The following is a 27,030-nucleotide window of genomic DNA, read 5'->3' on the forward strand; positions in this document are numbered from 1 at the left end:
TCTTTTAACATACCCTGGAACCGACATGAATCATTTTCTAGCTTCTCTCTCCTGCACTCACTCTCTGATCGTCTCAAATTCCCTCCTCACCTCCTCTATCCCTTATTGCTGCTACATTCTCCATTTTTACCGGAACCCCATTCCCGCTACTACACACCGACAAAGCCCTTTCCCCATCTATCCCTTTTTTTTTCTCATCATCGAGACTGCTTGCCATTTCATCATGGCTGATCTATTCCCCTCTCAGCACCAGTCTCCCGCTTTCTCCCGCTGTCACTTCGTGCATTGGATAATGAGGAATTTTTCAAACTCTGACTTAAAATTCTGAATGTTTGGGCCTGCACGACAGCCTGCGCCATTGAAGTCCACAGACTCACCACTATGGCCGAGGAAATTTCGACTCATCTCCGTTCGAAAAGATATCCCGCTTTTCTAAAGCTGTGTCTTCTGGTCCTAGCCTACCCTACAACAGGAAGCATTCTCTCCACATTCACTCTGTCATGGCATTTCACCATCCGAGAGTTTTCAATAAGGTAACCCCGCATGCTTCTGAATTCCAGCAAGTTCAGACCCCAGAAACATTCACCCACCTTCCACTTAACAAGCAAGTCAAACCAGGAATCATGTTCGTGAATCTGATTTGAACCCTTTCCAATAGGAGCACATACTTTTTTCGATAAGGGATCAAGACCTGCTGACAATGCTGCAAATGTGGCCTCACAGTTCCTTATTAGGTCTTAAAAACTTTGTACATTCCAGTCCTCTCGAAATGAATGGGTGGAGGGGAACTGCACATAATGTTTGAACTGCGAGTGTGTGACGAGACGAGGAAGAAGAAGTTTCACTCTGAGTATGTACCATAGAACCATAGAACATTACAGCACATAAACAGGCCTTTTGGCCGTTCTTGGCTGTGCCGAACATTTCTTCTGCCACGCCCCACTGACCAGCACGTGTCCAATATCCCTCCATACATCCTCACCTGTCCAAGGATTTTTCTTAAATGTTAAAAGTGACCCCTCATTTACCTGTTCATCTGGCAGCTCATTGCACAGTACCACAACTCTCTGAGTGCAAAAATGTTCCCTTTAACCCCCCCCCCCCACCCTTTCGCCGTAACCAATGACCTCTGTTTTTTCTGTCCCCTAGCCTCAGAAATAGCCTTCTTTCCGCAGGAAGAATGTGATGGTGCAGTGTGGAGGGGGCTTCGTCATGTGCCTGGCCATGGATCGTATGATGTCTAGTTGCTAATTGAGCGTTTCTCGGTTTCTGACCACAGGAATGTGTGATGGGAAGGTATGGAGGGAGCTTCACTCTGTATCTGATCCCAGGAATGTGTGATTGGACGGTGTGGATGGAGCTTGACTTTCTGTCTGACCTAAGGAGTGTGTAATGGCATGGTATGAATGAAGCCTCCCTCTCTGTCTCTCTAATGGCGACACAGATTAATGTAATTTTGAGGCTGGGAAATCTTCCAGTCAGATATTGGGAGTGGGAAGATTGTGTGTTTTCAAAAGCAGCTCCTCGCAATGTCATTGATTTGCCGAACAGCAAATCAACGAAGCCGGTAGATCAGCAAGGGAAAATAAAGAGAAGGCAGGGGTAAACAGTTGATGGGTTTGGTTTCAGTATATTGATTGTTTCCTTCTTCATAATTGCACAGTCAGAGCAGAAGACATGCTTGGAATGAGAGTTGAATGCTCCTGTTGCTGGACGCGGGACGGCAGGGAGATCTGCAGTGTCTCCGACGACTTCATCTGCGAGAAGAGCATCCAGATGCAGCTTCTTACAAACCGTGTCAAGGATCTGTAAGTGGAACTGGATAACCTCGGGGGTGGGAAGGTGGGGCATGTGGGAGGTAGTTTGACCAAATGTGTAGATCAGAGGAAACTGGGTGCCGGTCAGGAGGATGAAAAGGGTTTCAAAGTCAGGTACAGAGCAGAGTGCCTCCTGTGGCCAATCCCCTCAATGGCAGGTATACCACTTTGTAAACATCTGGGTGTCGGAGAGGGGTGCAAACGTCCAAGCAGAGATACGTCTCACAGGTCAGTACTCTGGCAATGGTAAAGAGTCTATGTTTGGGGAACAGAAACGTCGATCGGTGGGCGAGGGAGAGATTCCTGGGAGTTATGTTGCCTCTAGGCTGCCAGGGTGCTACCCATTGGATCGGGTCCTCACCAATCTGAAGAGAGAGGGTGAGCTGGCGCAGTTCCGCTCGTGCTGGTGTGGCCAGCAACATTGAGATAATACATATTAACACGTGACTAAGTCGTTGGCGTAGGACTGAGGAACACACACAGCTGGATCTTTGGGTCCTCTTCCAAGGAAGTTGCGACCTGTGCATAAGAGACGGTTTGTACGCAATCCAAGATAAATCATCATTCACCTATACATGAATATCCATGAATACACAGAAACATAGAAGATTAAAGCGCAATAATGACCCTTCGACCCACGTTTAATTTTTTTACCGAACATGACCCTACCTCAGAAATTACTAGGCTTACTCACAGCCCTCTATATTTATAAGCTCCATATACTTTTCCAAACGTCTCTTAAAAGACCCTATCTTTTCCGACTGCACCACCGTTACCAGCAGCCCATTCCACACACTCACCAGTCACTGGGTAAAAGACTTACCCCTGACATCTCCTCTGTACCAACTCCCCAGCACTTTAAACCTGTGGTAGGTTGTGGCAAACACTTCAGACCTGGGAAAAAGCCTCTGACTCTTCACACGATCAATAATTTTCATCAGCTGATTCACATCAATTAGGTCACCTCTCATCATCCGTCGCTGCAAGGAAAAAAGGACGAGTTCGCTCAACTTATTCTCATCAGACATGCTCCCCAATCCAGGCAACATCCTTGTAAATCTCCTCTGCACCCTTTCTATAGCTTCTACATCCTTCCTTTAGTGAGGCGACCAGAACTGACCTCAGTACTCCAAGCGGGTTCGTACCAGGGTCCAATATAGCTGCAACATTACATCTCGGCCCTAAAATTCAATTCCACGAATGAAGACGGCCAGTAAAGCCAATCGAGACGGAGTTACTCCAGGGAAATCACAATAGCAACAAAAGGGGAAGTGGCTGGGTTGAATCTTGAGTTGAAAGGGGATGAAAAACAGAACAGCTTGACACATAGTGGAGAAGTAATTAAAACTTCAGGCCAAGTCGGGAAACAAAAGATTGAGCCTACTGGGACACATGTTCTGAGCTGCGGACAGTTCATTGCAGGAAGTATTGTCGGAAAGGTAGATGAGCTCAAGGCAGGGGTCAACACCTGGAAGTATGATATATTAAGCTAATGGTGATACTTTGTTGCAGGACCTTTAGATAAATAACCCGGATTTGTTCTGTTTTAATAGAGCTACTATGAAAGTAATTGAAGGAGAAGAGGTGTCTTTACCCCATGCAAGGCTGATTGAGTAAGTAAGGAGGTATGGGATCCAGCGGGACATGGCTATGTGGTTCCAGAACTGGCTTGCGCACAGAAGGCAAAGACTGATGGTAGAAGTGTCAGATTCTGCATGGAGGCCATTGACCAGTGGTGCGCCTCAGTGATCTGTTCTAGGACATCTACTCATTTTGATTTTCGTAAACGACCTGGACGACAAAGTGAAGGGTAGAGTTAGTAAGTTTGCTGATGATACAAAGGTTGGAGTTGTTGTGGATAGTGTGGAGGGCTGTCAGAGGTAACTTCGGGACTTTGATAGGATCCATAACTGGGCCGAGAAGTGGCAGACGGAGTTCAACCCAGAGTAGTGTGAAGTGTTCATTTTGTTACATCAAATATAATGGCAGTATACAGTTTTAATAGTTAGACTCTAGGCAGTGTGGGAGATCAGAGGGATCGTGGGGTCCGAGTCCAGTGGACAGTCAAAGCAGTTTGACTCTGTGGTTAAGAAGGCATATGGTGCACTGGCCTTCATTGATCGTGAGATTGAATTTAAGGGCCGAGAGGTAATGTTGCAGCTATATAGGACACAGGTCAGACACCACTTGGAGTACTCTGCTCAGTTCTGGTATCCTCACTATCGGAAGGAGGTGAAAGCAATCGAAAAAGTTCAGAGAGTATTTACAAGGATATTGCCTGGATTGGGAGCATGCCCTACGAGAACAGGTTGAATGATCTTGGAGGATGAGAGGTGACCAGATAGAGGTGTATAAGATAATGATCAGCATTGATTGTGTGGACAGTCAGAGTTTTTTTTTCTTGTCGTTTTTTTTTTTTTCCCCCAGGGCTGAAATGGCTAGCACGAGAGGGCACTAAGGTTCCTGGAAGTAGGTTCAGAGGAGATGTCTGAGAGTGGTGAGTGCGTGGACTAGGCTGGTGGCAGCAGTGAGGGAGGCGGAAACGATAGAGCCTTTTAAGAGTCTCCTGGATGTCTACATGGAACTCAGAGAAATAGAGGACTGCGTGTAAGGCCTTGGTAGATCTAAGATAGAGACTTGTTAGGCACAGCTGTGTGGGCCAGAGGGCCTGTGTTTTGCTGTATGTTTTCTATGTTTCTATATTTCTGTACAAGTTAATTATGGAAAAGGATAGGTCTGACCTCGGGTTTAGTTTCTAAATTGGAGAAAAACCTACTTTATTGTTATGAGGAATGATCTGCAAGTGTAAACGGGGAGGGGGGGGGCGGGAATACATATTCTGAGTATTGGGAAAATAACGAAGACAGCGACTTCAGTGTACAAGATTGGGGTACCGAGGAACAGACGCACAAAGGAGATAGGAAAAATAAAACAATAGAACATTACAGCACAGAAACAGGCCTCTTGGCCCTTTTTCTCTGTGCCATTTTTTTTCTCCCTAGTCCCACTGACCTGCTCCAAGAACATATCTCTCCATACCCCTCTCATCCATGTACCTTCCAAGTTTCCCCTTTTCAAACTTACCTATGTCTTTTTTTTTCTCCCCTGGCCTCAGTGGATAAAGCCTGCTCGCATTCAGTCTATCTGTACCCATCATAATTTTGTACACCTCTGTCAAATCTCCACTCATTCTTCTACACTCCAGGGAATGAAGTCCTAACCTATTCAACCTTTCCCTGACCTCGGCTCTTCTCCCCTTCCTTTCTCTTCCCGCAGCACACCAACTGGTCACACACACAACCATCTCCGAGAATCAGACGCAATTCGAGACACGAACGCCGAAATGCTGGGTATTGGTGAGTAGGGAGAATGGAGGAGGGAGAGCGTTGAGTCGTTTCTCTGACTCCAGTAGAGTGTGCTGCGATGGTGCGGGAGTTACTACACATGTCTGACCCCGGGAGTGTGTGATGGAACTTTGCACAGGGAGCGTGACTCAGTGTATGTTTTCAGTGTGATTGGACTGTATGGAGGGAGTCTCGCTCTGTCCCTAACTCCTAGTCATGAGTCAGTGGATTTCGGCATTTAAGCAGACTCCAAATAGAAATAGGGAGCAAGAAAATGGTGACTCACATGTTCTGCTCCAAAGGCTGCAAATTGGAACACCCTTTCAGTGGCCTCCAGTAATGTCCCCATCCTTCCGCTTCTCTCAGCAACCCATTCCTTCTGTATGATTTTAAGTGGATGAGTGAGCGGCCGTATCGGTACCAATGACATCGGCATGAATAAAGTGAAGGTTTTACAAAGTGAGATCAGTGATTTACCAATCAAATGAATGGACAGGACAACTATCCGTCCCAGTGAGGCCAGACCCAGGAAGACCATGCACTTCAACAAGAGGTACAAGTGTTGGTGTATTTGGGAGGGCTTCAGAATTTGGCATCATTGTGTTTTTTTTTCAAAGGATGGTGGGATCTGTACAAAAGAGATGGAAGACGGTTTGTAGATAAACTGGCGAGCAACTGAAATCCCAGTGGGATTGTTTGCCAGTACTGTGCATGAGAGATCGCGGGTGAGTTGTGGATCTTGAGGAGCAGGAGAATGCGATTCAGTGTTCCAGCCATTACTGGAAATTGGTTGCAAGAGGAGAAATTGGAACTGCAGAATATGACTGGGTTCCTTATTTTTAGGCGTGAGAAGGCGGAAGGAGTTGAAGGAGGAGGGGTGAGATTACAGGGCTGAGAAAATGTTCCCGCAGAGCACAGTCAGAACAGACAAGAGAACTCGTCCAAGTTAGGCTCTATGGGTTGGAATGAAGAATAAGGAATGTATGACCATGTTCAGAGGTCTGCATTATAGACCAGACAACTGTCCGCTGGATTAGGAGAAACAAATCTGTATGAAATCACAGACTGTTAGAACCACAGAATGATAGAACATTACAACAGGGAAACAGGACTTTTGGCCCTTCCTGGCGGTGCCGAAATATTTTTCTGCCTCGTCCCACTGACCAGCACCTGGAACATATCCCTCCATACTCCTAGCATCCATGTACCTGGCCAAGTCTTTCTCTTAAGTATTGAAAGTGAGCACGCATTTGCCACTTCATCTGGCAGCTCTTTCCACACCTCCATCACTCTCTGTATGAAGAAGCCCCCACAGTTCCCTTTAAACATTCCCCCCTTCACCCTTAACCCATGTCCTCTAATTTTTTTCTTCCTCTAGTCTCAGTGTAAAAAGCCTGCTGGTATTCACTCTCTCTCAACATATCATAATTTTATATACCTCTCACAAATCTCCTCTATTTCATCGGGGACTAAAGCCATGACCAATACAACCTTTCTCGTTAACTCAGTTTCTCAAGCCCCAGCAACATTCTGGTAAACCTTCTCTGAACTCTTTCAGCCTTATTAATATCTTTCCTGTAAGTTGGTGACCATAGCTGTACACAATACTCCAAATTCGGTCTCATCAATGCCTTATACAACCTCAGCATAACATTCCAACTCTTATACTGAGTACTTTGATTGTTGAAGGCCAATGTCCCAAAAGCTATTTTTACGAACCTGTCAACCTCTGAAGCCACTTTTACGGTATTTAGACCATACGACATAGGATTATGAGGTGCCAGAAGAAGGGGTAAATGCTCACTTTTAATATTTAAGAAAAATCTTGGCCAGTTACTTGTATTAGGATGTATGGAGGGATGCGGTCCAGATGCAGGTCAGTGGGACTAGGCAGAAAAATGTTACGGCATCGCCAAGAAGGTACGAAATGCCTGTTTCTTTGCTGTAATGTTCTATGATTCTATGGTTCTAACAGGACATAGAATTAGGACATCCGGTTGCTGACACCCGGGAACCCAGGAACTTCGATTAAGGCCATACAACATTGGATAAGAATTAGGACATCGGGACTGCTCGCCATGGCTGACCATTTCATCATGGCTGATCCATTCTCCTCTCAGATCCAGTCTACCGCCTTTTCCCGCTATCTCTTCCTGCCTTGAATAATGTAGAATCTTTCAAACTCCGCCTTTAAATTCCGCAGTCTCACCACTCTATGTCGAAGGAAAATGCTCCTCATCTCTGTTCTAAAAATATTTCCCGCTCTTCTAAATTTGTCTCTTCAGGTCCGAGACTACCCTGCAACAGGAAACATTCTCTCCACATCCACTCGGTCATGGCATTTCACCAACCGAGAGCTTTGAATAAAGTCACCCCACATTATCCGGAATTCCAGCCGGTACAGTCCCCAGAGCCATCTAACTGTATCATATGAGAATCAGTCCAATCCTGGAATCTTGTTCGTGAATCTGATTTGAACCCTTTCCAAAAGGAGCACATACTTTGTTCGATGAGGGATCAAAACCTGCTCGCAATGCTGCAAATGTGGCCTCACAGTTCCTTATTAGGTCTTAAAAACTTTGTACATTCCAGTCCTCTCGAAATGAATGGGTGGAAGGGAACTGCACAGAATGTTTGAAGCGCAAGTGTGTGACACGGACGAGGAAGAAGATGTTTCACTCTGTGTCTATACCGGAGAGAATGTGATGAAGCAGTGTGGAAGGAGCTCCACAAGGGTGGTGAGATGTCCCGTTGCTAACTGAGCGTCATTCAGTGTCTGACTACGGGAATGTGTGTTGGGACGGTGTGGAGGAAGCCTTGCTGTTTGTTTGACCCCCGGAGTGTGTGATGGGATGGTACGGAGAGAGCTTCACTCTGTGCCCGACCCCGGGAGAATGTGTGCTCTCAAAAGCCGCTACTCGTTGATAAGTGAATGCAAGCAGGTTTTTTTTTCAGCTGATGCTTGGGGAGAGGAAAAAACAAAACAGGGGACATGGTTCAAGGGTGAAGAGTGGAAGGTTTAAAGGGAACATTGTGGGAGGGCTTCTCCACACAGAGAGTGGTGGCAGTGTAGAATGAGCTGCCAGATGAAGTGGAAAATGCGGGCTCATTTAACCATTAAAAAAAAACTTAACAAAAACCAACCAACGCCCTCTCAAGGCACCTTCAGGCTCTCCTAATTTCTTTCCTAAGCTCCTTCCTATTAGCCTTATAATCTTCTAGATCTTTAACATTACCTAGCTCCCTGGACTTTTTGTAAGCTTTTATTTCATTCTTGACTTTATATATCACGGCCTTTGTACACCACTGTTCCTGTAGCTTACCATAAATTCCCTGGCTCATTGGAACGTACCAATGCAGAACTCCCCATAAATATCCCTTGAAATCTTGCCACATTGGTCCGTACCTTTCCCTGAGACCATCTATTTCCAGTTTAAGCTCCCAATCTCCTGCCTGATAGCCTCATAATTCACCTTACTCCCTGTAAACGCTTTTCTTACATGTCTGTTCCCATCTGTCTCCAATGCTATTTTAAAGGAGATAGTATTACGATCACTATCTCCAAATTGTTCTCCCATTAAGAGATCTGACACCTGACCAGGTTCATTTCCCAATAACAAATCAAGTACAGCCTCTCCTCTGGTAGGCTTCTCTACATGTTATGTCAAGGAACTTTCCTGATCATCCTAACAAACTCCAGCCCATCTTTACCTCTTGCTCCAGGGAGATGCCAATTCATATTGGTAAGTTAAAAATTCCCGTCTCGACAACTCTGTAATTATTTTATCTTTCCAGGATCTGTTTCCCTATCTGCTCCTCGATATCCCTTTTACTATTGGGTGGCCTATCAAAACACCCAGTAAAGTTATAGATGCTTTCCTGTTCCTACTTTCCACCTACAGGAACTCCGCAGAAAATCGCTCTGTGGCGTCCACCTTTTCTACAGCCCTTACTGTGTCTCTGATCAACAGTGCCAGCCCCCAACTCTTTTGCCTGCTTCCCTGTCCTTTCTGAAACCTCTAAAGCCCGACACCTGAAGCAACCATTTCTCTCCCTGAGCCATCCAAGTATCTGCAATGGCTACAACATCATTTCTCCAACGGAGATAGTGTAATAGTATTCTGCGTCATTGACCATAGCATTGGAGACGGCTGGCAACAGATAAGTTAGCAAAACGTTGAATTGAATAAGGAAAATATGAGGCTATCAAAAATTGGGATCAGATGTTCTCAGAAATGTGACAAATGTTCTCTGGATATTTGCGTGGAGTTCGGCATAGTTACCTTCCAATGAGTAAGGGAAAGGCTGGTAGGGACGTTGGTGTACAAAGGCTGTTGGAAATATAGTCAAGAAGGAAAGGAGGCATGATGAAAGGTTCAAAACACTACTTGATGACAGAGGTCTAGAAGATTATAAAACTAGCAGGATGAAGCTTAAGAAAGAAATTAGGAGAGCCAGTAGAGGACATAATAAGGTCTTGGAGGACAGGATTAATGCAATCCGCAGCGTATTCTATAAGTATGTGACGAGCGAGTGGATAAGATGTGAAAGACTACGATGAATCAAGTGTGAGGGTGGCAAAGTGTGCATGGAACCGGAGAAGATAACAGAGGTACATAATGAATACCTTGCATCAGTATTCACTCGGCTAAACTATTCTGGCGATTGTCAGAGACTTGCAGCGGCCTGAAAAGCTTGAGCATGCAGACATTAATAAAGAGGATGTTCTGGAGCTTTTGGAAAGCATCAGGTTGCGTTAGTCACCGCGAAAGGACGACCAGGGTACTGTACGACCCGAGGGGTGGTGTTGGTGATTGCTGAGGCTCAGGCGATTATGTGTATACCATGAATGGGGACGGAGGAGATAGCCCAGGAAATGATAGACCAGTGACTCTTACCTCTGTGGTTGGTAGGTTGATGGAAAAGATCCTGAGAGTCAGGATTTATGAACATTTGCAGAGCTATAATATGATTATCAATAGTCATCATGGCAGGTATGGCCTTACGAGCCGATGTAAGTTTTAGGAGGATGTGACTAAACAGACTGATGATGGAAGAGCAGTAGATATAGTGTATGTGGATTTCAGCAAGGCACTTGAAGAGATACCCCATGCACGTTTTATTCAGAAAGTAAGGAGGTATTGGATTCAAGGGGACATTGTTTTTTGGATCCAGAACTGGTTTTCCCACAGAAGTCAAAGAGCAGTTGTAGTCTGTCCATTGTCATCCGCCTCTCTATCTCTTCCAGACCCCGAATCCTCCCTTCTCATTACTCTTTCCTCACACACCCTCATTTCTCACGACCACCCTCTGCAACACCCTCAATCTCTCTGCTCCCCGCACTTCCTTCCTCTCCTCTCGGTTCCTCTATTCATCAGCTCTTCATCCCATGTTGGCTGGTCACGGTCTAACTCACTTGTCAACACAGGCTTCCTCTGAGAAAGGTTGCTTCCCCTATCTGAGCTCAGAGACGCAGAGAACCCTCGGCAGGATGGACGGGAACGGTAGTTACATAGATATGAAGAGGGGAAAAACGGTCTCACCGTCACTTTCCCGAGGTGAGTGGGGCAGAGAGATAGACGACAGCTCGATTCTGCAGCTTATCCCCAGAGTACGTGATCGAACGGGTGGAGGGAGTTTCACTCTGTGTCTGACCCAGGGAGCGTGCGATGGGACGGTACGCAGAGAGATTCACAGTGTATCTGACCCCGGGAGTGTGTGATGGGACGGTGTGGAGGGAGATTCACTCTGTGTCTGACCCCTGGAGTGTGTGATGGGACGGGGTGGAGGGAGATTCACTCTGTGTCTGACCCCTGGTGTGTGTGATGGGATGGGGTGGAGGGAGATTCACTCTGTGTCTGACCCCTGGTGTGTGTGATGGGACGGTGTGGAGGGAGATTCACTCTGTGTCTGACTGCGGGAGTGTGCGAAGGGATGGTGTGGTGGGAGATTCTCTCAGTGTCTGACCCCGGGAGTGTGTGATGGGACGGTGTGATGAAATTCACTCTGTGTCTGACCCCGGGAGTGTGTGATGGGACGGTGTGGAGGGAGATTCACTCTGTGTCTGACCCCGGGAGTGTGTGATGGGACGGTGTGGAGGGAGATTCACTCTGTGCATGACTCCGGGAGTGTGTGATGGGACGGTGTGAGGGAGATTCACTCTATGTCTGACCCCCGGAGTGTTGGATGGGACGCTGTGGAAGGGGCTTCACTTAGAGCCTGACCCCGGGAGTAAGTGATGGGATGGTATAGAGGGAGCTTCATTCTGTGTCTGACCCTCGCTGTTCTGTCCCCAGCTGAATCTGATGTATCATACGTGGAAATTAATTTCAATAACCTCTCGGCGCACCGAGTCCGGACAGATCGAGGCCAGTTTCATCTTTGATGGTTTGACCCTGTTCAGATGATATGTCCAGTCCTGAGGAGAGATCTCAGGGTAAAAGTATCTAACGATTGCCTGTTTGAGCATAAGATGGAGGGAACGCTTGGGAGAGCCGATGGGCGGTGAGAAATTAGTGTGACAGTGGGGAGGGTGCCGTGAGAAGTCGGCGCCCTAGGAGGGGCAGAATAGAGGGAGCGGCGTTGAATGGTTTGAGGAGAGTGTGCTATGAGAAGTTCGGTGAGGAGAGGTAGCATGGGATGTACCATCTGGAACAAGGGGCGCTGCTCAGCGTGCGCTGTGGGATGGGGTTGTGCAGATGATTGAGAGCCGTGTCCGTGTGGTGAGGGGCAAGCGCGGTTTAAATCCTTAATCGCTCTCTCCCTTTTTCTTAACCGCACTCTCTCTTCCCTCTTTCTCCTTCTCTCCCATCCCTGACCTTCTCACACCCTTGGCGTTCTTCCTCTCTCAACTCCACTCCTGCCCAGTTTTCCCTACTGTCTCCCACTGTCAAGTTTTCTTCGCCCTATTTCTTTGCCCCCTCTCCCTCTCGTCCCTCTATCACAGTCACCGTCTCTACCACTCTCACTCTCCACCCTCGCTCTCTCTCTCTTTCTTCTCTCCTTCTTATCCATCCTCGCCCGCCCCTCCCGGTCATCTTACCTCTCTCTGTCTCTAAATCTTCCACTCATCTCCCCTCGCGCACTCTCCTCCTCTCTATCCACTCCTCTCTTCTTTTCCCCGATGCTCTTTCACCTCGGTGTGCTGTCTCTCTCTCAAGTTCTCCTCTTCTCTCTTCCTCATCCACTTTTCTCCTCCCCTCTCTCTCCCTTTACTACCCCCTCTATTTCGCTCTCGCTCACTCCTCTCCCTATCCTCTCACTCTTCTCGACACTCCCCCTGTCTCCGCCTCTTTCACCCCGTGCTTACTCCCCATTCTTTCTCTCGCATCTTCCTGTCCATCGCCCCTCTCGCTCTCCCCCGTGTTCATTTCTCTTCTTTTCTGCCTCCCTGTGTCTCTCCTCAATCTCCCCCTCTCTCACACACGTTCTTTCGCTGCCTCATGCCTCTCCCTCTCTCTCTTACACTTGCCTCTCTCGTCATTCTCCCCTCGACACCCTCCTCCGTTCTCTAGCGCTCTCATACTCTTCCTGATCTGTTTCCCGACTCGCTCTCTCTCCCTCTCCAAGACGGTCTGAACTCCATCTACTCAGAGCTGAACTTTCGGAAAGTGGAGCCCCGCATCGATGAGGACGAAGATCTTCCCATTTCCCTGGGACCAGTCGGGTTGTCAACCTCTGCACAAACAGGTCAGAGTTCACAACGATGACGTCAATTCGGAGGTGTCACGTGTCAATTCCAAGTCCAAGTTTCTATTCCATCTGCCTCGACAAATTGACCACCGTCTGGGTAACAACACGTTGTCACTCGACTCCCCAATTAAACCCCATCTGTGATGTTTATAAACGATCTAGATGCATCACAATACAGGAGCTTCAACCCACAAAACTGACCGAACATGTCCCTACCTTAGAACAACCTAGGCTTTACCGATAGCCCTCTATTCCTCTATGTTCCATGCAGCCATTCAGTAGTCTCTTAAAAGACCCTCTCGTTTCCACCTCCACCACCGCCGCCGGCAGCCCATTCCACGCACCCACCACTATCTGCGTAAAAAAAAAACTTTCCCCTGAAATCTCCTGTGTACCTACTTCCAAGCGCGCAATACACCATGCACTCTCGTGCTGGCCATTTCAGCACTGGGGAACAAGCCACTGTCTATCCATACAATGAATGCCTCTCATAACATTATACATCTCTATCAGGTCACCTCTCATCCTCTGTCGCTCCAAAGAGTAAAGTCCGAGTTCACTCAACCTATTCTCATAAGGCACGCTCTACAATTCAGGCAAATCCTTGTAACTCTCCTCTGCTCCCTGTCTCTTCATTTCACATCCTTCCTGTGGCGTGTAACCAGGGTCCTATACACTGTCGCTGTAAAATTACCAATCGGCCCTTAAATGTGTATAAATGATCTTGGATGAAATTGTAGATGGCTGAGTTAGTATGTCTGCTGTTGATACGGCTTGAGGTGGTCTGGCTAGACAGTTTGACGGGATGGTTCAGAAGTCCTATGGCATTCTTGCCTTTATTCCTCGGTGCATTAAGTACAATTGTCAGGGAGTTAAGTTGCAACTTTACAAAAATCACAAGATAGGCCGAATCAATCGTTTTGTATACAGTTAGAACCATAAAACCATAGAACCCAACAGCACAGTATGGGGTACTTCAGCCCACCATGTTGTGCCGACCCATATAACCCTTAAAAAAAGTACTAAAACCCCACTTCCCCATAGCCCTCCATTTTTCTTTCATTTATGTGACTGTCCAAAAGGCTCTTAAATACACCTAATGTTTTAAACTCCACCATTATCCCTAGCAAGTCATTCCTGTCTCTTACAACCATCCGTGTAAACAAATTATCCCTGATGTCTCCCCTAAACATCCTTCCTTTAATTTTGTGCATATGCCCTCTGATGTTTGCTATTGGTGCCCTGGGAGACAGGCACTGACTATCCACCCTATCTATGCCTCTCATCATCTTGTCGACCTCTATCAAGTCCCCTCTCATTCTTCTACGCTCCAAAAAGAAAAGTCTCAGCTCTGTTAACCTCACTTCATATGACTTGTCCTCCAATCCAGGCAGCATCTTGGCAAATCTCCTCTGCACCCTTTCCATAGCTTCCACATCCTTCCTATAATGAGGTGAACAGAACTTAGCACAACTTAGCTCTAAGTGCGGTGTCACCAGAGATTTGTAGAGTTGCAACATTACTCTTGAAGGCAATTCCCCCTGTTAATGAAGCCTAGCATTCCATAGGCCTTCTTATCTACCCTTTAAACCTGTGTAGCGACCTTGAGGGATGTATGGATTTGAACCCCAAGGTCCCCTTCTTCATCCACACTCGTAAGTAACTGATCATTAATCTTGTGCTCTGTCTTCTGGTTTGTCCTTCCAAAATTCGTCACCTGACACTTATCCAGATTCAACTCCATTTGCCAATTTTCTGCCCAACTCTGCAACCTGTCTATATCCTCTTGTAATCTTCTACATCCTACAGCTCCATCCACTACTCGTCCAATCTTCGTGTCATCCTCAAACTTACTCAGCCATCCTTCAAACTCCACATCCAGGTCATTTATAAAAATCACAAACAGCAGGGGTCGCAGGACAGATCCCTGCGGCACTCCACAAGTCACCAACCTCTTAGCAGAATACTTTCCTTCCACAACTGCATTCTGTTCTTTTTTCCTTTAAGCTTTTTTTTATACAAAAGAGGCAAGGTTCCACTTAACCCATGCCTCATGACTTTCTGGATGAGTCTCTCATGACAGACCTTGTCAAATGCTTTGCTAAAGTCCATGTGGACCACATCCACTGCCCTACCCTCATCAATTTCTTTTGTTACCTCTTCAAGAACCTCAGTTAGGATCGTGAGGGACGATATTCATTTCACAAAGCCATTTTGACTGTCCATGAGTAGACTGTACTTCTCCAAATGGTCGTAGATCCTATCCTTAAGAATACTTTCCAGTAGTTTGCATATCACCGACGTAGACGCACCAGTCTATAGTTCCCAGGTTTCTCCCTATTACCTTTGTTAAGCAAGGGAACTGCATTTGCCATTCTCCGGTCCTCCGGCTCTTCCACTGGAGCCAAAGAGCATTCAAAGATCATGGCTAATGCTCCTGCGATCTCTTCTCTCAATTCCCACAACAACCTGGTGTGTATCATACCCGGCCTTGGGGATTTATCAATCTTAATGTTTTTAAGATCCAGCAGTTCTTTTTCCTGAATTTCCACATGGTCGAGAACACAGGCCCGCTATACTTCGACCTCATCCTGATTAAGATCCTTTTCACTAGGGAATACTAAAGCAAAGTATTCATTTATGACCTCTCCAACCACCTCCTCCGCTTCCAGACACACGTTGACCTTTTTATCATTTAGCCGTCCCACCTTCGTTCTGGTCATACCCCTATTCTTCACATACGCATAGGACGCCTTGGATTTCTCCTTAATCCTACAGGCCAAGGCCTTCTCATGCCCCCTTCGAGCTCTCCTAATACCCTTCTTTGCTCCTTTCTGGCAACCCTATATTTCTCATAAGCCCGTCCTACTTTCTGCTTCTTATATCTAACATATGCTTCCTTTTTCCTCTTAACGAGTTGCCTCACATATTACATCAGCCACGGCTCCCTTATCCTACCATTTTTTCCTTGCTTCAGTGGGACAAAACTATCCTGAACACAGCTCAAGTGGTCCCGAAGCTTCTCCAACATTACTTCTGTGTTTTCCCCTTTGACCATCTGTTTTCAGTTTTAGCTGGCTAGTTCCTGACTCATCTTTTCAAAGTTAGCCCTTCCCCAGTTAAGCACTTCAGAATTTTGCTTGATTTTATCCCTGTATTTAGCTATGCTGAAGCTAAGGGAGTTGTGGTCATTCTCACCAAAATGCTCCGCCACCAAGAGGTCTGTCACCTGACCAGGTTCATTACCCAGAACTGGATTCAGTATAGCCTCTCCGCTCGTCGGCCGATCCACATACTGTGTCAGGAATCCTTCTTGAACACACCTGACAAATTCAGCCCCATCCAACCCCCTTGCACTCAGGAGTTGCCAGTCAATATGAGGGAAGTTGAAATCACCCATAACTACTACCCTGTAGTTCCTGCACTATTCTAAAATCGTCCTGCTTATCTGCTTCTCGGTGTCTCGGGGGCTATTTGGGGGCCTACTGACTGCTCCCAGCACTGTGATTGATCCCTTCCTATTTCTGACTTCCATCCAGTCTGGCTCCGTGGACGCTCCCTCTGCAGCGTCCTCACTTTCTATAGCCGTGATACTATCCCTGACCAGCAATTCCACTCCCCATTTTATACCCCCCATCCTATTCCTTTTAAAACACCTGAACCAGGGGACCTGCATTATCCAATCCTGCCATTCCTCCAACCAAGTTTCAGTAACGGACAAAACATTGTAGTTCCACGTGCTAATCCATGCTGTAGATTCATCCCCCTTGTTCCTAATACTCTTAGCATTGAAATAGACAATCAAGTGTACAAATGACATTCTTTCCCCTGCCTGTCCTTCCTTATCAGCTCAGAACTCTTAGCATCATGCCTTTACCATCTGATTTTCACCACTCTGCCAAACTAGTTTAAACCCTCGCCAAAAGCTCTATCAAGCCTGCCCGCCAGGAAATTTTTCACTCTGAGATTCAAATCCAACCCGTCCTTTTTGTACAGATCACACCCGCACCAAAATAGGTCCCAATGATCCTGAAATCTGAATTCCTTCCCCCTGTTCCAATCCCTAAGCCACGCATTTATCGTCCACCTAATTCTGTCCCTATTCTCACTGTCGTGTGGCACAGGCAGTCATCACGAGATTTCTAACTTTGAGGTCCTGCTTGTCAATTTCGTTCCCATCTCCCTGTAGTCTTCTTTCAGGACCTCTTCCCTTTTCCTACCTGTTTCCTACCTCACATATCTGACACCGACCACAGAAAACTAGCCTCACACACATACTACCTCCTTCTGTAATCAACAATCGCCTCACCTTGTCCCGTTAACGCCGAAGCCCGTTGAACCAAAGCCCTTTCACTCTGCTGCCTCTCACACCGCCGTCCGCCCGGTATTGCTGCCTGCTTTTTAAACTGTTTGCGCTCAGCTGGCGGACGTCACACGCCTGCGCAGTCTGGCCTCCCTCTTCCCCCGAGATCGCAAAATGTCTTCCCGCTGGAAGAACTTAGGTACTTTCCCGCTGCCTTCTTGTACCGAAACTGGTCACCCCATTACCGGAAGGATGTCTGGGCGTTGGGGAGCCTCCGGGGAGTTTTAACAGGACTCTGCCGAGATTCGATGGCATTTATTACAACGAGGGGTCGGACACCTTAGTCGCTTCCTCTGGAGCGGAGGAGGTTCAGGGGAGATCTGACTGATCTCTGGAATCCATCGGGAACCTGCCATCCTTTGGCCAAGGAATTTGGATTTTCGGAGATGACGGCTGGAAGTAGATGAGATTGAAAGAGGGAGGGGCTGATCGTGGTGGAAGGAGCGAGCGCGGATGGGGTTGAAATGGAGTCACAGTGGGGAAAATGGCTGAATTCACACAGACAATGAATGGGCTCTCTACAGCTGCGCAGGAACAGGAGACGAAACAGAACATCGGAAAAATAACCTGCCTTAAGATCTTCCTACTTTGCCTCGTTATGTTCAGCCTCGTCGCGGTAGTGGCCGGGCTGTCGATCTATGGTGAGTCGAACGGAACTTGATGACAGTGAGGACAATATGAGTCAGGTTGAAGTTTTGGAGCATGTTGATATTAAGGGAGAGGACGTGTTGGAATTATTAAAATACAGTTGGACAGAATATTCCCTAAGCTTCTACACGAGGAGAAGAGATTGCTGAGCCTCTGGCTGGAATCGTTATGTCTCTTTGTCCTTCCACGGGAATGGCATCGGGGAATTGGACGGAGGGGAATGTTATCCCCTTGTTCAAAAAAGGTAGTAGGGATAGCCCGTGAAACTATAGACCAGCGAGCCTTACGTCTGTGGTGGAAACGTTGTTGGAAAAGATTCCTATAGATAGGATCAGTGGGTATTTATAAAATCATGGTCTGATCAGGGACAGTTAACATGACTTTGGGAAGGGCAGTTCGTGTCTAACAAGCCTGTTAGATTTCTTTCAGGAGGCGACCAGGGATATAGATGAGGGTTGTGCAGCGGATGTGATCTACGTGGATTTTTGTAAGACATTTGACAGGTTCCACACGGTAGTGTTATTCAGAAAGTCAGAGGCATGGGTTCCAGGGAAGTTTGGCCAAGGGGATTTAGAATTTGCTTTCATGCAGAAGGGATACATTCGGAATGGAGTGTTGTGACTAGTTCGGTTCTGGCACCTCTCCTTTTTTTTTGTTTGTTGTTATCCACCTGGATGTAGGGGTAGAAGGGTGATGTGGCAAGTTTTGCAGACGACCCAAAGGTTGGTGTTGTTGTGGATCGTGTAGAAGATTGCCGAATATTGCAGAAATACATTGATAAGATGCTGATGTGAGCTGAGAAGTAGCAGATGGTGTTCAAACCGGAGAAGTGTGAGGTGGTACACTTTGGATGCACAAATTAAATGGCAGGATACTTGGTAGTGTGGAGGAGCAGAGGGATTTGGGGATACATGTCCACAGATCCCTTAAAGTTGCCGCAAAGGTTGGTGGGGCAGTTAATCAAGCTTATGGGGTGTTAGCTTTCATAAGTCGAGGGATAGAGTTTCGATGTAATTATGCAGTTATTTAAAATTCTAGTTAGGCCACACTTGGAGTAATGTGTTCAGTTCTGGTTGCCTCACTATAGGAGGGATGTGGAAGCATTGGAAATGGTACGGAGGAGATTTGCCAGGATGCTGCCAAGTTTAGAGAGTGTGCATTATGATCAGAGATTAAGTGGGCTTGGACTTTACTCTTTGGAGAGAAGGAGGATGAGAGGAGACAAGATAGAGGTATACAAGATCATATACCAGGTCATCACTGCTCAGTACAAGAGGACAAGGCTTTAAGATAAGGGGTGGGAAGATCAAAGTGGATATTAGAGGAAGATTCATTACTCAGAGAGTACTTGGTGCATGGAATGCATGGCCTGAGTCACTGGCGGAGGCAGATGCACTAGTGAAATTTAAGAGACTACTAGACAGGTATATGGGGAATTTAACGTGGTGGGTTTTATGGGTGGCAGGGTATAAGGGTGGACAAAACATTGTAAGCTGACGGGACTCTACTGCACTATTCTGTATTCTATGCTCTATTACACGTACACACCGCTAACCGGGATGAAAACACGGCCTTTACCGTAACACAATCAAGACTCGCCCTGACACCGACACGTCATTCACCATAACATCAACAATAATACCATAGCACGGTCACGACCTTCAACGAGACACAGATATACTCCTAAACGCGACAAGAACACGACCATCGCCGTGACACACACATGACCGTCACTCTGACCGCAATGTACACCTCACTAACTTCGATATATCCTCACAGCATTTCTTTCTTTCTTTTTTTAAATATATGTATTGATTTTCAAACAAAACATAGTAACAGTAGAAATACAGAGAGGGATTGGGAATACATCGTGAATAGAGCAGTATGTACAAGTATAAACTATTGATAACACAAATGTGCCAACCCTCCCAAACTCATTCTGCATTTGAAAAGAAAAAAAATAATAAAAAAACTAACTTGCGAACAAAAAACCGGGCTGTTATATTTTAACGGATATAAAGAGTAGTGTCAATAACTCCGCTCCTCTGTCCAGATATTTAAGGGTAATGAAAACACGTTCGGGAAAGGTGGATTTAGCTCATATGAAAGTGTTGAATCAATGGCCTCCAGCGTTCTTCAAAGTTAATCGAATGGTCAGTCAAAGGTAACACTTCTGATTTTCTCTAAATTTAAACAAGATATAGTTTGGGAAAACGATTGGAATGTAGGTGGACGATTCATCTCTTTCCAGTTCAATAGAATGGATCTTCTAGCCATTAATGTAACAATTGCAATCATCCGATGAGTTTAATGGGATAAATAGCTATTATCCACCATGAGGATGTAAATTCATACTCATAACTATTGAAATAACACCAAAAATATCTTTCCAATATTTCTCCGAAAGAAAAGGGCAAGACCAGAACATTCGGAATGGCACCTATCACAAATAGGATTAACATGGGAGTAAAACCGAGCAGGTTTGTGCTTTGACATATGGGTCAGATGCACCACCTTAAATTGTATCATGTCGTCTTTAGGACACATCAATGACGAGTTAACGAAATGTAAAATTTTCTCCAATTTCTCTGTATGTAAGGAAAGCAGATGTTCTTTTTCACTTTTGTTCTTAATTTTATCTCATATATCTGGCTGTATTTTCATGTTCATATCATAAATGATTATTATTAAACTTTTCTGATAAGGGTTTTTAACCATTTTTTCCCGTGATGTCAGCTGGGTATGAGTTCGAAAAGTCTGTAACATATAATCCAAAAAAATTTTAATTTTGTTTATACAAAAAAATAGGATCTGGGGAAAATTATATTTATTAGACAACGTTTCAAAAAACATGAAACAGTTATCCAGGAATAAGTCACAAAAAAACATGTTAGACCAGTCATGGGCAAACTACGGCCCGCGGGCCATATGCAGCCCGTTAAGCTTTTTAATCCGGCCCGCTTAACTTGATGAAATTACCTTGTTAATAAACCGTGTTAACGTTTTTCCCCGCAATTCTGACGTTTTCCCAATAGATGACGCACTCTATATACATTGACCTTTGTTGAGGTGCAGCGTATTACTCCACATTTGCGCTTTACTTTGTGACCTTGTGGCGACCCATTTCCTGGCACATCCGAACCGGCTCACAATTAGCCAGCGTTCCGGCTAAGGGAGATAGCCTGCGGGGAATTGCGAGCGCAGAGCTCCGCATACTGGCGCGCTCTCACTGTTCTGTCATTGTGCGGGTAGTTGTTGAGTTTTGGCACAGGGGACAATTGAATAAGAAGAAGCTGGACAAGTAGACCTGCATCTCCTACCGTTTTTGAAATAAAGACAGTCAGGAGGAGAGTGATGATGATAATATCTTGAAGGATAACAGAATGTTCAGTGCTTTAAAATAATAACTGTTACTATTAAAAAAAGCTGTATTTTATTCATTTAATTTTCAGTGTTCTAAAAGTCATTTCAATAAATAGCTAAATACCATGGGACTTCAAAGACAGATATTTTGTTTAAATGCATTTGTTAAGTTTCAATTGATATTAAAGCACATGTTTTCTACATATCCCATGATATTTTCTTTTCTCTTATGAGGTGTATTACCAAAACACTCCGTCCATCTGCTCCTGGTCCGGCCCCCCTGTCAAATTTTAGAACCCTTTGTGGCCCTCAAGTCAAACACCCCTGTGTTAGACCCTTCATTTTCCATATCAAAAAGGCTTGGTCCATAACAGTGGGATGGAAAAAAAAGTCAGATACAACAGGGTTAGATTAAATAAATTTATTCAAAACAAAAAAAAAGAAACCGAAACCATATTGGTAATGGTAATATTGGTAATATTTAATTATTGGAATATCCAATTGTTTATTCACGCTCATCACCGTGACACTGAGGTACCGTGTATCGCGACACCTTCACACTCCTCAACGTGATCCGCTCCGCATCGCACCGTAACAGAGACTCACTGTAACAAGACAGAATCACCTCTCAGCAGAACACAAACGCACCGCTCATTCAGGCAAGTTCCCACACCTCACCCTTACACAGGCAAACTACTTAACGTGAAACAGACTCCTAAATTCATAATGCCACAGAAATAGTCCTCTCCATAACACCGACATTTCCCTCAGCGTGACACTCTCACACCAACCGTGGCCATGACATGTCTCTCACCGTGACACAGACATACCCCTCTCTGCGAGAACGGCACACCATTACACAGATACTCCACACTCGGTGATACCACAAGGCCCCTCACCCTGACATTTTCCTGTTTTCCACATCGTGATACACTTCATTGTGACCAGACACATCTCTCGCCGGGGCACAGAAACTCCAATGACGGTTACAACGACACGTCCCTCACAGTAACTCGGAAATGCCCCGCACGATACAGACGCAGACCTCAATGGTAACAACAACAAATCCTGCAGCTGGGCACTGAAATACCCCTCAGAGAGACACAGACACGCCCCTCATGGTTACGCCGACGCCTCTCGCTGTGCCACAAGCACATGCTTCACTGTGACACACTTCACCGTGACACTGACACAACACTCTCTGTGACCCGTTCGGTAGCGTGACGCTAACTCACGAGTCACTGCAAACGCTAAACGTCCTTCACCTTCTCTCTCAGTATCACAGATTCGTCACTCTAAGGAAACCTGTCACCGAAACTACAATGAGTTAAACTCAACCCTTCAAACCAAGCTTTCTGCGCTCAACTCAAATCTGTCCGTTTTTAAAAGAAAGCACAGCGATATCCGTCACCAGTTCACTGAGATGGAAACGAAGTACAGATCTGTCATCGAAAGCAAGGCCCGAATCTGTAATTTTTGGACTAGCAGCAGAGGTGAGGCATCATCCCCCTCTTTCACCCGCTCCTCATCGCAGGGCAAGTATGGAGAGAGGAAGCTTCACTCTCTGTTTGATATCAGGAGTGTGTTAAGGGATGGTTTGGAGGGTGATTTGCTCTGTGTTTGCCCCGGTGAGTGTGTGATGGGGCTGCATGGACGAACTTTCACTCTATCACTGAATCCAGGAAAGTGTGATGAGACGTTGTGGAGGTGGATTCATTCTGTATCTGGCCACGGCGTCGTGAGACGTCACATTTCAGCGTCAACCTATGTCCGGGAATGTCTTATGGGACAGTATGGATCCAGCTTCACTCCGTGTCTGATAGCGGGATTGTGTGATGGGACAGTGCAGAGGGGCGTTCATTCTACGTGACGTCAGACTGTGTGATTGGATATTGTGGAGGGAGTCTGACCCCGTGAGTGTGTGGGCGGAATTTCGCTTTGTGTGTGAGCACATTGGGGTGTGATGGGACGGTTCAGAGAGAGCCGCACTCTGTGACTCGCCAGGAAGTTTAATAGAATGTAAGGAGGGAGATTCACACTTTGTTAGAATCGGGAGTGCGTAATGGGGCCGTGTGGAGGCAGCTTCCCTCTGTGTCTGACACTTTGCTGCGTGGGGTGTTGAGAAGCTCTTGCTCTGACGTTTGTCCTGTGTGCTGAGGGAGTTTCTTTTTATGTCCGACTGCTGGAGAGTGTGTTATGGCCGTGGAGAGAGAGATTCACACTGTGTCTGACCAAGGCTGTGTGTGTTTGGAGTTTGTGGAGGGATCTAAATAGTGTTCTCTGACCCCGGTGGTGTGTGATGAGACAGTGTGGAGGGAGTAACGCCCAGAATCTGACTCCGGAAGAGTTTGACAGGACGGTGTGCAGGATACCTCACTCCACGTCTGACCGCTGGAATGAGAGATGAGGCCACGGAGTTAGCGGAGGGAATTTCACTCTGTATCTGCTTCCGGTAGTGTGTGGTGAGACGGTGCGGACGGTGAAAACTGTTTTTAACCCTGCGCCTGTGTCATGGGAGAATGAGAAAGAGCTTCACTCCATGTCTGGTGTCCGTAATCGGACGCTGCTGAAGGAGCTACACTGTGTCTGATCCGTGGAGTGTGCGATTGGACACAGTCACAGTAGCTTAGCTCTGTGTCTCACTCCACACTCCATGAACGTGTGACGGTTTGGAGGGACCTTCACTCTTTGTCTGTCCGCAAGAGCGTGAGATTTGACACTGACCAGCGTGCAGTCTGAACCCATGTGTGTGTGATGGAGTAGTGGAGAGAGAGAGAGAGAGAGAGAGAGAGAGAGAGAGAGAGAGAGAGAGAGTTTTTCATTCTGTGTCTATGGAGAGTGTGGGGGAATCTGTATTCTAGAGCCGGCCCAGAGGCTGGGTGACGATGCGCAATGGAGTGCGATTCACTACATGTTTGATTCAGGGTCTCTGATAGGACGATGTGGAGGGAGCATCGCTTTTCCTCTGACACACTGAGTGTGTGATAGGATGGTGTAGAGCGAGGATCATTCAGTGTTTGACTCCGTGTGTGTATCAGAGGACTGTTAGAGGTAGCCTCAATCTGTGCCTGACTGGAGAGACTGTGATGGATGATGTAGAGGGAACTTCACTCTGTGTCTGATCCTGTGAATCTGTGACGGGACGTTATGGAGTGAACCTCATTCTGTGTCTCTCCCCAGGCGTGTACGATGAGACAGTATGGGACGAGATTCACTCTGTATCTTGACCCCGTGAGTGTGTGATGGATGGTTTGGAGCGACCTTCACTCTGTGTCTGATCCTGTGGATCTGTGACGGGACGTTATGGAGGGAACTTCATTCTGTGTCTCTCCCCAGTCGTGTACGATGAGACAGTATGGGACGAGATTCACTCTGTGTCTTGACCCCGTGAGTGTGTGATGGATGGTCTGGAGCGACCTTCACTTTTCCTGATCCTTGTTAATGTGCGTTTGGACGGTGTGAGGGGAGATTCACTCTGTGCTTGACCACAGGTGTGCGTGATGAGACCGCATTGCGAGAAATACACTCTGTGTGACACACCGCGTGTGTGTGATGGGAAAGTGTGACGAGAGATTCACACCGTGTCTCACTGTTCCTTGTTCCTGAGTTCCAGAGCAAACGTGTTCCAAGGACTGGGTCACAAATACAGACCGGTGTTATTACGTATCCACGTTTGAAACTTCTTTCCCAAGAGCAATGCAAGGATGTTCAAACCGTGATTCAAGCCTGCTGGAAATCAATTCAAGGGATAAAGCGGTATGTGTCACAGCACGAGAAGATCCCACAGTAACACAGGAATCATCACACACCCGCGGGGTCAGGCACTGAGTGAAAACCCACAGTAACCTCCCGTAACACACTCCCGGGGTGAAACACAGAGTGAATCTCTCTTCACACCGTCCCATCACACACTCCCGGGATCAGACACAGAGTGAATCTCTCTTCACTCCGTCCCATCACACACTCCCGGGATCAGACACAGAGTGAATCTCTCTTCACTCCGTCCCATCACACACTCCCGGGATCAGACACAGAGTGAATCTCCCTCCACACCGCCCCTTCACAGCACGAGAAGATCCCACAGCAACACAGAAATCATCACACACCCGCGTGGTCAGGCACTGAGTGAAAACCCACAATACCCTCCGGTAACATACTCCCGGGGTGAAACACAGAGTGAATCTCTCTCCACACCGTCCCTTCACACACCGCGATCAGGCACAGAGTGATTCTCCCTACACACCATCCCATGACACTCTCCCGTAAACAGGGTTCGATTCTCGGCATTAATCAAAGGGATTTAATTTTACAGAGTTTTGTTTCACGGTCTCTCGTTCGCCGTAACCTTCCTTACTGGATTGGACAATGCGAAACCGGGTGAGAGTTGGACTGATCTGTGGTGTGGGAGTTGGGGAATGACACTGTCGTGAGTGGAGAATATGGGATTAGTTTACGGACTGAAGTAGGTTTTTGAGAAGAGGGTGGCGGGTGGGATTTGGTGTCGGGGGAGAACGATACAAGGGGAATATTTTAGGAAAAGATACCTGTCTGTCACAGGAGAGGGCAGCGAATTATTTGGACGATTTGCTGTGGGCCCCGGGGATTATTTCCATGGGATTATTTTGGTGTCTGACGCAGGGCTGTGGGGATTGGGAGATACAGTGGAATTAGTTCGGAGTCCGACACAGATCTGTGGGGAGCAGGAGGCAGAGTCGCATTAGTTTGCCGACAGGCCTTGCTCTGTGAGAAAGAGTTATCCGGCAGGATCAGTTTGGGGTCTGACACTGATCTGGGGGGAGAGATTGGGAAAACTGGATTAGTTTGGAGACCGATTCGGGAGTATGGGCACAGAGGCGGTCAGTGGGTCCAGATTGCCGACTGATGCAAGGCTGAGGTAGCAGTGAGGGGCAATGGGATTAACTTGGAGACGAACATAAACTGTCGGGAGAGGAAGAGCCGTGCGATGGATTTGGGGACCGACAGAGGGTTGCAGGATCAGATTGTGCCGATGGGAGGATGGGAGAATAATATTTGTTTGGGGACTGGAATAGAGCTGACGGGGGAAAGTGGGTGTATTCCATTCGAATTTGGACTGCCACAGGACTGAGGAGACCGCGGGACGACGGGCAGGAGGCTCTGGGGGAGGTGGTGTAGTTGGATTAATTTGGTGACTGGCGCACAGCAGTGGGGAGACATTTGGACACTGGAATTATTTTGAGGACGACACAGGGCAGTAGTGATTGCCCGGATTTAATGGGATTAGTTTGGCGACGGTCTCGTGTTCCGCCGGATCTGTTTAGACTCTGTTGAAATTTTTTAACCATTTACTGACAGGAATGCCGTCCATGGTCTGATGTACAAGGTGACCTCCGGAAGTTCCTCCTGCAGTGAATGCACTTCGAGTGGAGGGAGTGAATATTGCCTTCATGATAAGCACCATTTCATCTGCGAGAAGTCCGCCCCCTGCTGCCCGGATATTCCTGAAAAGATCCAGGTTCTCTGTCAACAGCCCGGAGAGCCGACTAGAATCAAATGATTACCCTGTCTTTCCCTTCCTTATCCCTGCTCCAATCACACTCAGTCCATCATCTCAAAATCCTCCCTACATTCTCTGCCCTACCTGCTTCTCTATTCTCATCTTTTCGTAACTCCTTTGTCCCCACCACACATGGAAAACCCCAGTCTCCAACTATCCCGTTTTTTCTCGCCATCCCTCTCCATCCCGCTCTTTCTCACTCCCTCTAACTCTCTCTACCCCATCTCCTCACCCTACTTCCTCGACCTTTCTCTGCTCCTTCTTCCA

At 46.8% G+C, this 27,030-nt stretch overlaps 1 protein-coding gene across 1 annotated transcript; it reads left to right on the plus strand.

Moving 5' to 3' along the window:
- The first annotated feature begins 17,700 nt into the window (after nucleotides 1-17,700).
- Nucleotides 17,701-26,763, plus strand: LOC132390540 (C-type lectin domain family 12 member A-like). The gene is made up of 5 exons (XM_059963153.1): nucleotides 17,701-17,857; nucleotides 22,505-22,720; nucleotides 24,841-24,983; nucleotides 25,540-25,604; nucleotides 26,562-26,763. Exons 1-5 carry the CDS (start codon nucleotides 17,701-17,703, stop codon nucleotides 26,761-26,763), a joined length of 783 nt encoding a protein of 260 aa, XP_059819136.1.
- Nucleotides 26,764-27,030: the final 267 nt, after the last annotated feature.

This window comes from Hypanus sabinus, unplaced genomic scaffold (assembly GCF_030144855.1).
Source record: "Hypanus sabinus isolate sHypSab1 unplaced genomic scaffold, sHypSab1.hap1 scaffold_946, whole genome shotgun sequence".
NCBI lineage: Eukaryota > Metazoa > Chordata > Chondrichthyes > Myliobatiformes > Dasyatidae > Hypanus > Hypanus sabinus.